The 18,258-nt window shown below is 40.9% G+C and overlaps 1 protein-coding gene across 2 annotated transcripts in view; it reads left to right on the forward strand.

Annotated features, from left to right (window-relative positions):
- The window catches only part of LOC144525115 (E3 ubiquitin-protein ligase SH3RF3-like), a 90,821-nt gene extending 74,160 nt beyond the window's left edge, over nt 1-16,661 (forward strand). For both annotated transcript variants that reach the window (XM_078261629.1, XM_078261628.1), the window contains 4 exons: nt 332-606; nt 2,972-3,297; nt 11,066-11,433; nt 11,754-16,661. In XM_078261629.1, coding sequence (XP_078117755.1) covers nt 332-606; nt 2,972-3,297; nt 11,066-11,433; nt 11,754-11,922 — 1,138 coding nt within the window. In that variant the 3' untranslated portion in view covers nt 11,923-16,661. The remainder of the gene's footprint in view (nt 1-331; nt 607-2,971; nt 3,298-11,065; nt 11,434-11,753) is intronic.
- The last annotated feature ends 1,597 nt before the right edge of the window (nt 16,662-18,258 follow it).

Consider the following 18,258-nt stretch of genomic DNA (forward strand, 5'->3'; position numbering starts at 1 on the left):
GCCAAAATCTGTGACCCTTCAGAATGTGTGCTCTGTAACGCCTTCTACCTGCTGTACATCATTTAGTGACTTTGCGGGAAAAATCGGACCCGGGCAGAGGCATTAATAAAAACTATAATTTTATTATTCTATTATTCTATATAATTCTATTTAATAAAAATAGTGCTCTTTTCACTGTTAGTCTCGTTTGCTGTTACAGGTCATTTATGATCATCATATGGAAAATTTAACATTTAACAGAACCATTTAAAAGTTACATGTAGTCACTTTAAACAGCTGAAACATTCAATGACAAGCTCTCCCTCACCCCTCACCCCTCTCGCCTCTGCAGGGCCCCGTTTGGAGTTGGTGCTTCTCGGGGCTCGTCTTTGTCCAGTCCAGTAGGTGGAGGAGGAGGAAGTGGGTGTAGTAAAATCTCTGCCCCTTCGTCTCCAGGGTCCCCAGGGTCCCCGGGGCCCTCTTCGTCCCGTCCCTCCACCCCACTAGCAAACTCTGTTAACACTGCAAGTCCCGCCTCCTCTCCGCAAACTGCCGCCGCCCAGCTGAAGAACTGCCTGCGCTCCAATCAGCATACGGTTAACCAGGCACGCACCTCAATGCAGCTGGGTAAGCAGAAACAAACGCACACACACACACACACACACACACACAATGTTAGAAATACACATAATGGGTTTTAATCATATAGCACTGGATTCATTAAACATTCAGAAGCATCTGTTTTCAGTTTTGTTCCTGTTTATTAATCTATCCAAATCGCACGTTCACTGATTATCATGAATTAACAAAATTACACAGCCCCACCATAGTAAATAAACGATTCATAATCTTCTCGTCCAAAGTGGCACTCAAGATAGAAATAATTGAGAACTTGTTAAACAAGTTGAGCTACACTTGTGAAAACAAACAGCCTGCTATTCTGCAACAGAAGCAGCCACATTAAAGCCTCCCAATATGACACCACGTGAAAGAAGAGGCAAATCTTATAATCCTCCAGAGAAATGTGAAGCAAGTGAAAAGAAAGTATGTATTCACATGAAGATGTGTCTGTCTCTGGAATGTCATGCTCTGCAATATCATGCAGTGCAATACTAAGACTTCTCACCAGCCTACAGGCTTAAAGGAGCAGAGCATTTTATCCCCTTAGTCTCTGATTACAGAATAATAGAATATTGATCAGTCATTAATTCAAGTAGCCTCTGCACCATATAAAAACTTGCTGACATATGCTAACAGCAGCCTCTTTAACCTCCAGTTCCTCCAATGTTGTTAGTCATTGACTGTTGGAAAAGAAAAACACACAGAATAGAGAAGAAACTCCACACAGAGAGAACTCAGAGGGCTGGTGTATTCTTGCGTTGAGATGACAGCAGAAACCACAGTTCAGAACCATCTTGCTTAAAACAACTTTGCATTGAAAAGATATATGTGATATATGGTGAAGCAAACGTCACGCACCCATCTCTCACTCTTACTTTCCTCTGCACTATATGAACTCACTGAATCATCACTGAACATAAGCCACCATTGCAGAACAGTTACAAGAACGTACTGTATGTGCTGTGCACATATAGTCTGCACACAACACAAAGACATTACTAAGGTCTAGATCATATCAGTCTTGTTCTCCACTCAGTCTATTCATTTCTCCAGAACCCCTTTCTCTCTTTCTCTTTGTGTGTTTCCTTTCTCCCTCTGAGAAAATAATGGTGACCGTTTCTTTTGGGAGGCTGAAGAGTACACACTGTGAGAACACTGCCAAGAATAACACACACACACACGTACACACACACACACACACACACACACACACACACACACACACACACAGACTCCCAAACACAACTGAATGACATCACTGTGCTTTTTGTTTTATGGAGGCGTAATGACAGAGCTTCATGTCTCTCTCCGTCCACCTCTTTCCTTTTCTCCCTCTGTTTTTCTCTCCCTCTCACATACACACAAACAGAGACATGTACACACATCTGGTCCCCATTACAAAATAAAGTATGTGCATAGTTCTGGCATTTAGTGGTTTTATCACATGACCAGCACGCCTCTCTATGGATTTCTGCCTGAGTACTGCAGAGAGAAGAGCAGGTGGCTGTGTGTGTGAGTGTGTATATGTGTGTGTGTGTGTGTGTGTGTGTGTGTGTGTGTGTGTGTGTGTGTGTGTGTGTGTGTGTGTGTGTGTGTGTGTGTGTGTGTGTGTGTGTGTGCATGCGTGTGTGTGTGTGTGTAGCACAAAATGACCTCATACAAGTCAAAGGCTGAGAAAAGTGCTCCAAAACTCAGGACATCTCAGCCAGTTCTTCTATTTCTGCAAGGGGTACGTTCAGAATTAGGGCCTTGACTAAATCTTAGATTATTCACAGTATGTTACATACATTCACATTCCTAGCAAGGTGGTTTGAATTTTGAACCTCATCCTCTTTGGCCTGTTCTGTGTTTGTGGGTTTAATCAGACCAAAAATGTGCAACTGAGGTGAATTGTAGACTCTTAGAAGACTCCACACATTTAAATAAGTAATTCATAGATAATGTGCATTCATCTACTGCATCTCTGTGATAGACAGGTTTCTCTGCAGTCCACCCAATGCATGTGGGGATAGACGTAACAGCAGCCTTTGCTGTTATGCTTAAACCTCCTAAGCATAACAGTGTGTCAAGTAATTGCATTTTGCATTACCCAGTATACCTTTTACACGTTACTGTAATCCAAAATTGGCACAAAATCATAGTGTGGCTATATCTTGCAGGAACCAGGGATCGCCTATGTGAAACTGCATTTGTTTTTATAATAGTGCTAGACCCACATACAAAAGACACAGATTATTTGATACCATATCTTTCCTCAGATATTGAGTGCTCCCAAAACATTGGCATGCTCCCTCTCTGGATTAGTGATGACTGCACTCATTAAAAGTTTCTCACAATTATAATAACACACGTGTGTTTTTGTCTGTTTTAGTCCACAGTCCTCCTGCTGGAAACCCAGAGCGCTCCACGGTGGCCCTCTCCCCCCTGCGTCCTCAGAGTTCCTCCCCCTCACGCTGCCCCGGCCAATCGGGTCGTCCTCTCTCCATGGTGTCTCCAGGACCCAGCTTAGGGCCCTCACCCCTCTCTTCCCCTGCCTCGAGGCCCCTCCTCCCCCTCTCCTCCCCTCTCTCCTGCCTCACGCCTCCCAACGTGTCAGCGGTGCTCCTCAATGGGGACCCAGCCAGTCCCTTGCAGCCACCATCATCGGGCCCCTCCCACACCCCCACCCAGGGCGTCCTTGCACCCAAAGCAGAGAAGGTGAGGCTCATCCTCAAGAACAACTCCAAAAGGACATTTTAGCTGAGAGTCAATTATCATTGGCTTGTTTTAAGATGTGCCTTTTTGCACCACAGTTTAAGAGGTTTAAGAGTCATACTGTGAAAAATACTCTGTGGAAATAGATAATGATACTCCACCATTAGTTGCCTTAATTAACCAGATTTACATACAGAAGATTTATTGTGTTTTGAGAAATGAGAGAAACTAGCACTTTTTCTCTAATAGAATAATTAGATGTCTTGCTTCTACATTGCAACTTCTATTATTTCCACCTCATCCATAATTAAGAGCTGAATGCAGTAACTTCACACAAATCACTCACCTAAGTACATCAAGACAGGACAGATTTCGTGAAAATGGGTTCCTCAGAAATGAAAATCACAACTCTTGATCATGAAATAAGTCTTCGAATACTGATTGGGTCAACATTTGTGCATGCAATTCATGTTTAATTTCAATGAAATAAGAGCACCGCCTTCTGACTAGGTCTGTAGCTAATGATGATTTTCATTGTTTAGTCTTATTATACGATAAGATAGATACTTTATTGTCCCCAAGAGAAAGTTTTGTTTGGGCAATAGTGCTTCACACCGCTGCAATCAACTTTAAACAATAGCCAACAAGACAGTACAGTGGTACACAGTAGTAAATTAGATACAACAAAAATGCCTTGTGAGATAAAATAGTGTATATAAATACACAGGCATTATAAAATACATACTTTTCTACAATTACAGTTTTCTAAAGCCCAACCTGATGTCTTCAAATAGCTTATTTTGTCTGATGAATACTCCAAAACCCAGAAAGTATTGATTGACTACCACATAAAACAGCAGCTCCTCACAACTTAGAAGCTAAAACTATGGAACATTTCGTATTGTTGCTTAGAAAATGATATAAGATAAGCGATTGATCGATTGTCATAATAATAATATAATAATATTTTTTGTCAATCGAACTAATTGATTAATCAAGTTAATTTTTTCAGCTCTAAATCTACAATTATTAAATGAAATATCCAGAGTCAGGCAACTGTTTTGTTAGAGCAGGGAACTCAATATGGCAAAAACAAATACTGAGTAAGTGTGAGTCCACATCTCCATTAAGAGAACACAATCTCTCTTGCTTCAGACCACTCAGCTATACTACAGTCCTTCCAGAAAAATGCTGAGTTTTTTTGTGATTGTTGCGGGCAAAAATCCTTGATTATGCGGCACGTTTTCTTAAAAAAATGCAATGGAATATGCAGGATATTTATGCAATTTTATGCAATGAAATTGCGGGAACTTGCAAAAACTGCGGTTTCATCATGGCTTCATCGCGGGGTTTGCAGCTTTTCGATGATGTTCATGTCGCGTAATTACGTCACTTCATAACGTTCCCATGGCAACAGGGGAAAATGGCTGCTCTTGTGTGAAGTAAACGCAACATTTTTCAACTTTCTGCTAAGATATATGTGACTTTTTTGCAACGAAATTGCGGGGATTATGAAATCATGCAAGCCCCGCATATTTTGCACGGAAATCTGCAATTTATGCGGCGAAAGTGCGGCGCATTTGAAAAAATGCGGCCCCCACATAAATATGCAGACTTTGGCTGATTATGCATTGAATTATGCAATCGCATAATCACGTCTTTCTGGAGGGACTGATACTAGTACACATATAATTAGTGCGAGAAGAAAAAATACATGGTATTCTTTAATTCCAGACATTTTGTCATCCTGTAACTAAAACTCACCACATGTTTTAATTACCTTTAACACCACATCAGGTGAAAAAGATTTTTTCTTCCAGATTTCACATGGCTTTGTGTATTGGGTTAGGGTTAGTGTGTCTCTATATACCTCAGTAAGTGTCATTCCCCCAGGCAGCTGGCACAAATGCTGAATGCCATCCTATGTGTTGTGATATCTGCGGTGTTAAAGCTGTGGATGTTAAATCGGGCTACGCTGACAGTGAAGGATGGCACCGAATGCCCGCTTCTGTCTCAGCTCCATTTGTTTAACTGTTGGCTTCACTGTCTAGGACAGCTAATCTATGGCTAGCTGACAAACAGCTCATTGACTATGGAACAGCAGGCAGCGGCCTTGTTTACATCGTCACACTCAAAGATAGCTTGAACCGGATTCAGAATTATTACTGATATGCTGAATATATCTAATAAAGTCGGAACAAGGTAGTTGTATTGCTCTATTTGTCATTCTGATATTAAAAGATGCCCCCCCCCCATCTTATAACAAGTACAAAATATGTGTATATGTGTATGTAATATGTTTTGTTATTCCTAAATGAAATGTCAGCCTAAAACAAATCATTCTAGTTTGTTTTGGAATGCTGTCTATAAATCTTAAGTGATGACCTGCCTCACCCAGCCTAAATGAGCTGCTATGCTACCAAAACAACCTCTCAATATGCATTTGCTTTATTTGTAGCATCCAGTTATGATATAAATACTGTTTTCGATGCCTTTACACCCTGACAAGATTAAAACTCTGTAAGGAAAATATACGTTTAATAATACGTTTCAGTTTTTAGGCAGGATAACTAGATCACATTTAAAGTTATACTGTTTTAGTCTCACGGCAAAATATTATATCATCATAGTATCCTTTGAAAAAAATGTTCATCCTAACCCCTCGTTCACAGCGCTTACTCTGTTTTGTGCTTGGCAGAGCCGAAACATCAGGTTTAAAAGTCAGAGTGGCGATGAGGCCGCACAGAGTCGGTCTTTGTTACAGAGGAACTGATAAAGCAGCTATGATAACTGTCACAGACACAGACACAGTTAGGATAATCTCTGTTCGACACACTGTCTAGAGCGCAGCCAGCATTACAGACACATATCACGTTGGACATTGAGATGTGTTAGTAGACCGTTTCCAAGAAGTCTGCGCATGCAGGGTAGCTGCCAACTGAAAGGCTGTAGGAACTGCCTGCAGGATTTCAGAAGGTCCAGAAAAAGTCTAAAAATGTCTTGAAAACCTATGTTTAACTGTATATTCAACAGTATCTAAGGCTTTGAGCTTAGATTAGAACAGTTACACCAAGCATTATATGGAGTTCCCATGATCCATGTTTTTATTTCACATATTTACCTCAAATGCATTTAGAGAGTGTTGAGCGTGGGTGAGTAAATGATAAGTAATTAGCTTTGGGGGGGTGGACAGAAACTGTGCAAAAGCCCTGAGCAATCTTAACACCCCTGCGTCTACTCTGAAATCTTTAGTTCATAACCTGCTTTTGACAATGAACTCAACATCAGCACCTTATTCTTCTTAGATGTGATGTGATTTAAATGTATCTAATCTATAATGTTAGTGTGTGCCATTTCTTACACACAAACTTTACACACCCGCATAATGTAAATACTGTTTATTTACATACCGGCATGTAAAAGGAACAGAGCGGAAGAACGAAAACACTACAGGCTCCGTTCAGTTCCAGCATCCTGCCAGTGTGCTGCAGAGCAAGGCACTCCTCCAAAACTAAATTAGACTTAAAGTGTGAGTGTATGCTCCCATCTGGTGGTTGATTTTGGAACAACAGCAGCAGTTTGACTCACTTGTGTACACAGACACACATAGACGAGCACACACACACACACACACACACTCACAGGCAGATTAAGCCTTTAAGTCTGCAGATGAAAGAGAGGGTGTAATAATTCACTTTTTTCTGCTGCTTTCAGTCCCACCTCCCTCCCTCCCTCCTTCCTTTCCTCTCTCTCTACATCCCTCTGTTCTGTCTTTGCACTTTTTCTCTTTCCTCTCCTTCTTTCTGTCCTCCCCTCTACCTCTTTCCCTCTCTGAGTCCATCCTCCTCCATTCCTTTCTCCCTCTGTATCTCACCATTTTCTCCCATTCTATTCATATTTATTTTTCTCTCCATCTTCTCCTCCCTCTCCCAGAGTAAAATTCAAACAAGCTTTATTTGCATGAAATCTATGTTGCCAAAGCAGTGGAACATTTTATATTTACACTGCAGACAGTAAGCATCATTAGATTTATGTAAAAGTAATGTATGTTTTGGGGAGCTCATTCCTAATCCTGTGAGAAAGAATCAATTGTTGGTATTTAGGGAAATGCATATCTCTAAAGGACCAGTATTTGGAGTGCAAGAACCAGGATTGCTGTTTGTTTTCTATAGTGGGTCTGCTGAGTCAAAGTGTTTATACAGCCTCTCTTGCTTTGTGAACACTTTGTTATGCTCCCATCTCTTTACTAAGACTGGTCATTAGGACTATCAATTGTTATCAAATTCTTTGATCAGATATTGTGACGGTTTTTGTCACTTATACCAAAAATGTTGGTGACTGTGTACTTTGTCAGTGTAAATGTATGAGTTTCGCTGTTAGAGGTTCAATGATTGAATTTAGTTCTGATATTCAGTCTGTTTAGTATATCACTCTTTGGGTTGTAATATTTCTACCAAATTGTCAAAGTCAAAGGTTCTCCTGTTTGGCACTATTTTTTATAGTTTAGATTCATGGATGTATTACAAGAACTTTTAGATTATGAAGCAGGACCTGATTTTGCAAACCTTTTAGAGACCTTAATCGAGAAGTTGATCTAAAGAAAACTCGAGTAATAGTTTGTCTTTATCAAGTACAAATACCAAATATTTGCTGCATGAGTATGAGTATGAGTATACGCTGCTCTTCTCTCTTTTATATTATTGATTATAATTTTGGACTGTTAGTCAGACAAAACAAGCTATTTTACAATGCTAACATGAGCTTTCGGAACTTATGGTGGCCATTTGCCACTATCTTTTGCAATTAACTGATTGAAAAAATAATAATAAATGGATTAATCAATTGTTAGTTGCAACCCAAAACCAAAGTAGGTGTACAGGCTGGGTCAGTTCTTTCAGAAAAGTTTTCTGTTTTCCTGAGGTCTGGCTTTTTCTCTGACAGATTATCACTTTGATCCTCTCCATGTCTTCTGACAACTTCTACTTTTTTACAGCAGTCAGCACAGGTTTGCTTTAAGCCTGGTTCAGTAGTTGACTGTATTACGGAGCCATCTGCAAAGGCTTGCAAATATGATGTGACAGATGGGCGACAAAATAAGTGATAGATATATATCAAAAATTTCAAATATATTAAAGAAGTGTTCTTTGTAATGTGATTATAGGTTTCGATTTCCCTCAAATAAGCTCTCAGTGTTGTTTCAGAAATTGTAATGGGCAGTATTCAAGTCATCAAATGTTTACTGCAGCATGTAGCATCCATCTGATATTTAGAGAAACCATTCAAGCTGGAGAGGATGAAAAGAGATGGCTTGAAGTGCTCTCATGTGAAGACAATCTCAAAACAGAGAGAAGTCATTAATGGTCAAGGTAACAAGGATTGCACTCACAATGTACTCAACTGTACGCAACTGTGATTCACACAAAGAAAAGTCTTGACACGTTCAGGTGGTGGAAGCTGAAAGCTCACATACACAGGAACAGAAACAAATAACAAACCCCAGAAAATGAACACAGATATCATAAGTTAGACTGAAAATGGTAATTATTAAGTTTTTAGTTCATCGTAATGGCAAGTACCAAAGATGCAAAGTCTGGAACACACAACTAAAGGTTTAGTTCAGTCAGACAGCTCACGTTTGAAATGTAAATATAACAGCAGAAATTGTGTTTGGCGGCCAGACTCCGACCTCATCACTCCCCGCAGTTTGGGTTTACATGAGATATTGGGGAGTGATGATAAAGTAGCGTCTGGCCGGAGCCTGCAGGTGGATGCTGGGGTGGTGGTGGGGCTGAAAGCAGGCAGCAAAACAGGTGCAGGGCAGCAGCAGCATTGACAAGGCAGAGGTGCTGAATTGTGCAGCTTAAATAGAGCGCAAAATTAAGGGGGTGTGTTTGGTAAATGATACAGGGAGTGGGGCATGTCACGTGTGTGTACAGCAGTGCAACTCAAGTTGACTGCCTGAACTAGCTCGCAGGCATCGCCCCATTTGTGTGTTCCAGACTTTGCAGCACAGGTTCACACTAACATGTTTGTTCCAGTGCCATTTGCATCCTCTGCTATTGCTGCCGCCGTTTCTGTAATGACACTTTGGAGTGTGGGGTGTGATGAATGTGGAGTCAATTGAATGTACTGTTCAGTTTCAATCACATGCACATTTCTGAGCAGCCATTCATGCAGCATACGGACATAGCTGTTGGTCACAGCTGTAGTATTTTGGTCGCTGTCCCACTGACTCTCCCTGACGTGTTTGTCTGCACATTCACACTTATCAATGCATTTTTGAAAACATTGACAAGGTGCGCACTGTAGTAAAACAGTAAAAATTCTGCTTATAGCGTAGTTGCAGATGTTTTTCATACTGCTACTGAGAAACGATCATTTTTGTCACTATTGCTCTGGTTTGGATTAAGTTACACATGATTTCAGCTATACATTTCGACCATCAACACCTCTGTTTTCAAGTCAATTTTATTTATATAGCCCAATATCACAAATTTGCCTCAATTTGTGTGAGTTTTCCTTTTTTTTAAACCTTTTTTCCTTTTTTGCAACTCCTTACCGTTGCCATGCCAACTGTCCATCACAGCCTTGAATAGACAGCGTTTTTTTTAATGTAAAAAAGAAAAATGATGCTTGATCCAGCAGCCCATGTATAAAAGAAACAGATGGCTGAAAGGCAGAGATAGAGCTGATATGATTCATATATGCTCAGGCATGCTCAGTATTGATCCATGCTGCCATCACTAAGACGGTAAAATCAGGACAAGCAGCAGAAGAAACTAAGCTGTTTTATTGTTCTGGTATCACACAGAGTCTGACTGGATGGACAGTGCTGTACAGCCTTTCCATAATCAAGCATTAATGGAAAAACATGACTCTGCCTTTATAGGCGGCATTAAGAAAAACTCTATAATCAATATAGTTTATTCTTAAGACCACTGCAGTAGATTGTTAGGATTGTTAGCGTTGCACAGCTACCTGTCTGTTCAAAATTTGCTTTGTGACTGAGCAGGCATTCATACTGTGAACATTATCTTAATTACCATACTTTTCTGAGTTGTTAGAGTAATAACTACTCCCATCACCAGTTTCCTTCTCTCTAAACCGTGAGTGAAGGTCAAAAGGTAGAAGAGTAGAATCAAGCTGCCTTTGTTGATTTTTAAGTGATGGCTGACCTAGATCAAGTCATTCTGCTCGTAGAGAATAGCCCCACATGACATTTCCCATGCGAGGTACATATTTTTAAATATAAAAGACCCAAAGAAACCACAAATCTGGCACCCACACAAACAGAAATGTAAAAAGGACTATTTGTGTTTATCCCATGTCCTTTCAACATAAACAGCACCAAAGCGGCGGATATAAAATACATTTTAATGTCTCGGTCAATCAGAATTCCTGAGACTTTGTCCATGTGAATATTGAAAGGAGAACAGCTCACCTTGCTTTACTGTCTGCCCTCTGATGCTTTTATTACCAGTTGTATTCCTTGTGTCAGATGGAGTCAACAGGAAAATATTTTTTGATTTGTTTCATTAAAGTATTTAATGTATATTATTAATATATTAATGTGTAGTGTGTACATTTGTGGTCTGTGGTCTCTTTATGTAGAGATGAGAAAAGGTATTGTTTACACAGACACCGTTTTCATTACCATCTTGTCACTTTATTCCTGTATACCTTACCGGCCTCTGTGTTTGTTTGTTCCTCCCTTTCTCTCCTCTTCTTTGTATCTTCCTCCTCCCCTTCATTCACTCCGTCCATCCCTCAGAAGGAGAGGAAAGCAGGAGGTTTATTAAAGCTCTTGTCGGGTGCGGCAGCCAAAAAGAAACCTCGCTCACCTCCTTCCTCCCCGCCCACCCACGACCCCTCACTATCTGGCCAAGGCGCCGTGGCCACCGACCCTGCCCACCATCCTCACCACCATCACGCCCGCTCAGGTTCCTGTCCGATGGCATCGCAGGGGCGAGCCGGCTCCTGTCCAATCGAGAGTGAGATGGCGGGGGCCATTGGACTGGAGCCTCTGCACAGGAAGTCCGGTTCCCTGGACACCAACTTCCCCATGTCACCCCCCGCAACGCGCGCTAGCAACGCTCTGATGGTCCTCCGGCCTGAACCCAAACCCCTTTCCAGAGAGAGGTGTGCACACACACATACATCGTTATAATAATCCTGCTCCTAATATTGTTAATAACCTTAATCAAGGTGACAGTTTTCAGCTGGAAGCCTATAAGCCAGATATTAGCGAAGTAGGTCGAAGGAACATATTGATCAGATTCCCAGAGAATCCCAGGGTTGATATTTTCGTTTTCCAAAAATTCACACTGCTGTCTAAATTAGGGAACATATTGATACTCTCCACTCATACCTGCACTGATTAAATTCTTTCAGGTGGGCCATTCCAGCATGTGATGTTGCCCACAGGGTTATGTGCGTTAAACTGTCTCTGTGTGTGGCAGGTATCGTGTGGTGGTGCCCTACCCGCCCCAGAGTGAGGCGGAGATCGAGCTGCGGGAAGGCGACGTAGTATTTGTGCACAAGAAGAGGGAGGACGGCTGGTACAAAGGCACCCTGCAGAGGACGGGACAGACCGGCCTATTTCCCAGCAGCTTCGTCGAGAGCTTCTGAAATGGAAAAAGTGGACAAAAGAACAAAACACTGTACCTGTTTCTGAGTTACAAAACACACACACACAAACACACACACATACACACACACACACACACACACACACACACACACACACAAGCTTTACAGCTACATATATATGAAGAATGGACTGAAATTGGTTTCTAAGAAATATACTTTTGGATTAAAGACGGACACTGCAAAAAGACACTTGCTTTGACGATAGAATGCTTTCTCTAGAAGTAGAATCTATCAAGAAACACTGATATAATCAAATTAAAACCTAATAAATACTGGCACAAAATATCAATAATAGTAAATGTCTTCAGAAATCCATATCAGTCCAACTAATTCACACACACACACACACACACACACACACACACATACAGGAAAGCTAGCCCCCGCTTTGACCAGCCACACAGGAATCAGGGCAACTGTTCCCGTTGCTCGCCCGGTGACCGTGTTGGATCAGACTCTCGGTTGTCTGGACCCGTGATGTTGACTACTGAAGGCACACAGACTCAAAGAGCACAGAAAGACAAACCCTGCCTCCCAGTTCTCCTCCTTGGCACCATCCACCAGCAAACCCTAGCACAAAAAGCATTAACTTTGCTTTCCTCTGAGACCTCAGAACTTAAATTTGGGTGCTTTCTTTGTTTGAAAAGTGCAGATTTATCGCCAGGTGATGGGGGAAGTGTGTGTCCAGTCCAGGATCATTGTAAACACATCTCCGTGTCTAGTTTGTGACAACAAGCACATATGTTTCTTACCAACCCAATATATGTTTATAACAGTGCATGTAGCATTATTATGTTTTTCTATATATGTTGAAATAGATGTTTGTGTTGTCCCAAACTAGTCATGCTGTGATGATCTGTCGCAAAACAAAAGGTGCAAAAAGTAAAACACAACTAAGATTAATCATTCTTCTATTTATACATCTTACATACATTTATACAGCCATTTGTTTTATTTAAAATTTCAACTCATTTGTTTTTGGATCTTTTGAGTGGGATTATAGAGACAAAGAATGCACTTGGTAATGTTCTACACAATTTGCCAATATATCTACATATACAGTATTTTACACTCAGTTATTATTTATTTGACAAACGGGATTTCCGTTGCTACTTGTCACATCCTTTTAACCATGAAAGAATATAGTCGGTAATGCAGAGATCAGAAAGAAATATATATTCTTGCTAACAATAATCCCTCTTCCTCAGCCTTTTCTGAGATACTGTTGAGAGTTTTTGTCTGACTGCAGCAATATTGTGAAACCAAATGTGTGTGGATTCGATGCTCACGGGAGAATGTACGGGGGAGGGGAAAAGCCCTGAAGTCAGAAGGCAGGGACGCAAGATTCTCATCACACAACTGCCAACCTTTGACAACAACTTTCCCTCTGATCTTATCAACACCTAACAAGTATTTTTGTACGGCTTCAGTGAGTGTACAGTCAGTCTGCTTTGTGAATTTCTACGTCCTGAGTGTGTGAAATCCAGGCTTGTATAGTTTACATCCAGCCACAACCATCTACCTTGTTTCCCTGTTTCTGGAGATAGAAGCACAGTGAAACTCAGAGCTTGACTCGCTAACTCTGTGTGTGTGTGTGTGTGTGTGTGTGTGTGTGTGTGTGTGTGTGTGTGTGTGTGTGTGTGTGTGTGTGTGTGTGTGTGTGTGTGTGTGTGTCAGAGAGTAATACTGGCCATGTATCAGTGAAAGAACAGAGTTAACTAAATGGTTTTCCTGCTGTTCTTTTTTTTTTTTTTAAACTAGGCCAGAGTGAAGCACAAACAACTGGCCATGTCCACACCGGTGAAGCTCACTCATTGGCTGAGCACACAGACATCTAATTGGCTTTAATTGGGTCACAACCAGGCGAGAGTCTGTCATTGGCTAAGCACATTTGAATCGTCTGGGTGAACTGCATTTTGTCATATGGAAAACACTATAAATACAAAATTCTACTTTTGAAATGTTTTATTCCCATATGATGTGCGTGCAGAATAAAAACCTAGACATGAGACTTTGCTACAAGCTCTCCACAGACTTACAGAAAACAAGCACAAAATGTTTTGTGTCCAAATTGCAGATGCAGAATCTGACTCAAAAATGCAGTTCAATGCCACAGGTTTAATGGTCTGAAAATGTTACATTATTTTGTCCATGTAATTCTTTTCTGTGTAATACTTCTTAGTGAAACTGAAAAAGAGGGGTAGCAGTTCTTTGTTGCAAAAAAAAAAAATGTTGAATTGAATGTTTTCATGTTTTTCTGGCCTGTCATTGAGGAGACAAAAGCACAAGCAGTTTGTACCTGTAAAGGTTGTTTTTGTTTTTTTCTCCCCACTATTTGATTTTTTGGGGATTGGGGGCGGGGGGAGAGAGAACTCGACCCCGATCCCTTAAACTGTGAAGGAAAGTGAGCAAAACCATGAAAGAGAAATAGACTTTACAAAGTGATTACAGCATGGTCTGCGATCCTCTCCTGGCTGCTGGCAGTGCAGCATGGGTAATCCTGTGCATCTGGAGCAACAGATGAAACCAAAAACACTCTGCGATTTAAGATTTTTCGGTAACACTTTACTTGAAGGTATCTACATAAGAGTGACATGACACTGTCATGACACATGAACCATAACTCTAACCATAACTCTAACTAACCATAACTCTAACTAACCATAACTCTAACTCTAACTAACCATAACTCTAACTCTAACTAACCATAACTCTAACTCTAACTAACCATAACTCTAACTCTAACTAACCATAACTCTAACTCTAACTAACCATAACTCTAACCATAACTCTAACTAACCATAACTCTAACTAACCATAACTCTAACCATAACCATAACTCTAACTCTAACTAACCATAACTCTAACCATAACTCTAACTAACCATAACTCTAACCATAACTCTAACTAACCATAACTCTAACCATAACTCTAACTAACCATAACTCTAACTAACCATAACTCTAACTCTATCCATAACCATAACTCTAACTCTAACTAACCATAACTCTAACTCTAACTCATAACCATAACTCTAACTCTAACTAACCATAACTCTAACTAACCATAACTCTAACCATAACTCTAACTAACCATAACTCTAACCATAACTCTAACCATAACTCTAACTAACCATAACTCTAACCATAACTTGTCATGACAAAAAACCGAATGACACTTACTAAAAGAAGTATGTCATAAACGTGTATGACTTGTTTCTAATGTTTATGACACGTTCATGACAGTGTCATGTCACTCTTATGTAGATACCTTCAAGTAAAATGTAACCTATTTTTCTTAGTCACATACTCAAACACACACACACACACACACAGTAAAAGACTAGGGCTAGTCTGACAAATCTCGCTTTTTCACTTAGAATCACGGCTATGTAGCGGTCGCTTTGATTCTTTCCATTTTTACTCTTTAATTTACCATTTTTGTCTGTTTATTCAATCCTGTTCCACGCAAGTGTACGCAGCTAGGCTTTTTGTAGGGCTTTTTTAATAGAGTGTTTTGGGAAGTAAAAATGTTTTTTTGCCATGAATTAGTTATTGGAAGCTTCAATCCAAAAGTATCTGCATTGGCCTTCAAAACCTGTCAGTCAAATCCTAGTGCCTACAAATGCAAACACACACACACACACACACACACACACACACACACAGTAGTTACATCAGGCAGACCAATCCATATTTTGGTCTCTTCCTTACTTTCTTACGAGTACAATGAGCCTGCTAGTTGTTTTTCTCGCAGCTCTGCTTCGTTTGACTCGATGACAAAAACCAGCAGATTCCACAACAGCTGTGCACAAACCCCGAGCGAGGTTCCCCTCATCTGTTTGTACGAGGACTCTAATTTCTACTGAGTCAAACTTAAGCACACGTCCTCATATGTGTCTGGGGATCGAAGGATCTCGACGGTCTTATTTTGTTTTCCCGAGATCGATTTTGTGAGGAGGAGAAGAGTTTACAACAGTCAAAACATCAGGAATAAAAACCCCAGTGGTCACTTTACAGAGAACACCGTAAACTGCTGGTTTCACAAATGTTTTCATGTGGTTTGTGTTTATTTACGTGCTGTAAGCTTGTCTTTGACCTGGTTGTAAATACCACTTGAGAACTCATGGTGACGACTGGGAAAATTGTGAACAAGCCATCAACAGCAGTGGTCATTTAATTTCCATTGGACATGAAACACAAAACAAAACATTGCACATACCATTTTTTATTGGACTTGATAACAAATGACTGTCCACTCCCCTTTTTTTCCTTCCAGGAAGCCTGAGAACTCACTCTGCCATCTTGAATTAGATGTCGGCCATATTTGTTCCTATGGAGACTTGTGTGTTTAAGTGTGTGTGTGTGTGTGTGTGTGTGTGTGTGTGTGTGAGGGAACGGGACCTCTGTATGTAGCTCTTTACATAAAAAAGGAACTTTATGAAAAGGTTTGGTGCAGCGTGGACGCTCACGCCTCATCAGGACTGATTGGGGTTGAAAAACAGCGCTACAGCGAGGGGGAAAAAAAAGAAAGTATATATATTATTCTATATTGTGCAGAATATTTATAGGCCTTTTGTGCCATTGAAGTCATGCTCTGCGCTGGCCATGCAGCGCTCTCTACCATGTGATCATTATACATCGTCTTGTACCGATGACCCGTGGTTGATTTGATTGTTTTTCATGTCAAGTGCATTTTTCGCAATAAATGCCTTTGTTTTAAAACTGATTTCCAGTGTCTTCTTTTGCATCTGCCTGCAGCTTTATAATACAGATACCACAGGCAGATAGGAAGCAATGCACGCTTGTGTACTCTGATGCATAACAAACACATTACCTTTACAATCCATTAGGATTTTACAGTTGCCCTTTGGAGGATTCATCCTGAGAATCATATTATATCCTGCTCTTATTATAATGAGCTGCTCTCACAATGTGCTCATTATGCACTTCTAAAGCCTCATGAGCAACACTCCAGGTACAGCTGTCTGACAGAGTGTATTACTCTCATTATCATTACAGACATGCTAGTAAAGGATTTTTCAAAAATAAAGCTGATATTCTTTCTGTCTTTGCGTAATTCCCTGCATCTTCTCCCTTCTTTCTCTCCCTCTGTCTCTCTGCTTGTGTTCTCAAGCCAACACTGGCATGGACGAGGTGTGTAATTGGTAATTTCAGTGCGTCGCCGGCACTCCCCTTAAATGACAACCTCATCTCTCCAGCAGCCGAGCCCGTCTACAATGATCACCTCCATTTGCATTTAGAGTGACTAGCAAAAGGTGACAAGGGTACGTGTATGTGAGCGTCAGCATGTGCGAGCACAGGGCTATGACAGCTATCTTGGGTGTTAAGTGCACATAGAGAAACTTGACGCTAACACACCAACTCAAACTGCTATATTTAAGGCAAGCCACAAATTTAGATTTTTACAGACTTCTGCAGAACAGAGATAGTTTTCACCTCTGGCAGGTTTTCCCACCCAGAGTAACTAAAGGTGACTGCACACATGCACACACTTCACATTTTTGCCTTGGTCAAATCTCTTCGGGGCGTCCTCTTCCCAACCCTAACAGGTAGGTGCTGCAGGGCCCTGCAGGGAATTGATCAGCATTCCTCTGCTTTACGCCAGACCTGTCTGTCTACCTGTCTGTGTGCCAGCTGTGAGTCACATGAAGGGCAAAAGAGCCAGAGAGTTAGACACTGCAGGGAACAAGACCTCTATCAGGCGGTACGGGGCGCTCCCTTTGTGCGTGTTCACAAATAGCCAAGTGGTGGGCAGGGAAGATGTTTGAGGGAAGCGTGTGATCATCCTCTATCCTCTTACCTTCTGAAAAACAGGGGGGGAGATGTAGACATCTCTACAATAGACATTTCTTTTATGATGAATCACAGGGGTGGAGAGAATAAGACAGGAGGTCTGTGGGTCTTATGTCAGTCTGAAAATGCCTCAGTTACTTGTTCTCCTTTGGTTTTCTGCATTATTGGAAACAAAAAGGTCCAGTTTGGAGAGCAGGTGACAAACACTAACATTGTGTTCCATTTGCAAAACAGCAATTCTCCGAAATGTGTTGTGGTCTCAAAACTGAAACTACTATAAAATCCCTCTGGTGAGACACCTTAGTCCTTGACCTGAGTACGAGCTGGTCATGTGATTGTACATTTTTCAACAGCTTGAAGGAAAAATTATTTCATTTTCATTGACAGAGAGAGATCACAGATATGTTTGAATACAACGTGAAGCAATGCACTGCAGTCTGATGTAACCTCTACCTTTTTTTTTTTATTAAATAAAGTGGAACGTGAGCTTTTTTCCTTT

Source organism: Sander vitreus, chromosome 11 (assembly GCF_031162955.1).
Source record: "Sander vitreus isolate 19-12246 chromosome 11, sanVit1, whole genome shotgun sequence".
Taxonomy (NCBI): domain Eukaryota; kingdom Metazoa; phylum Chordata; class Actinopteri; order Perciformes; family Percidae; genus Sander; species Sander vitreus.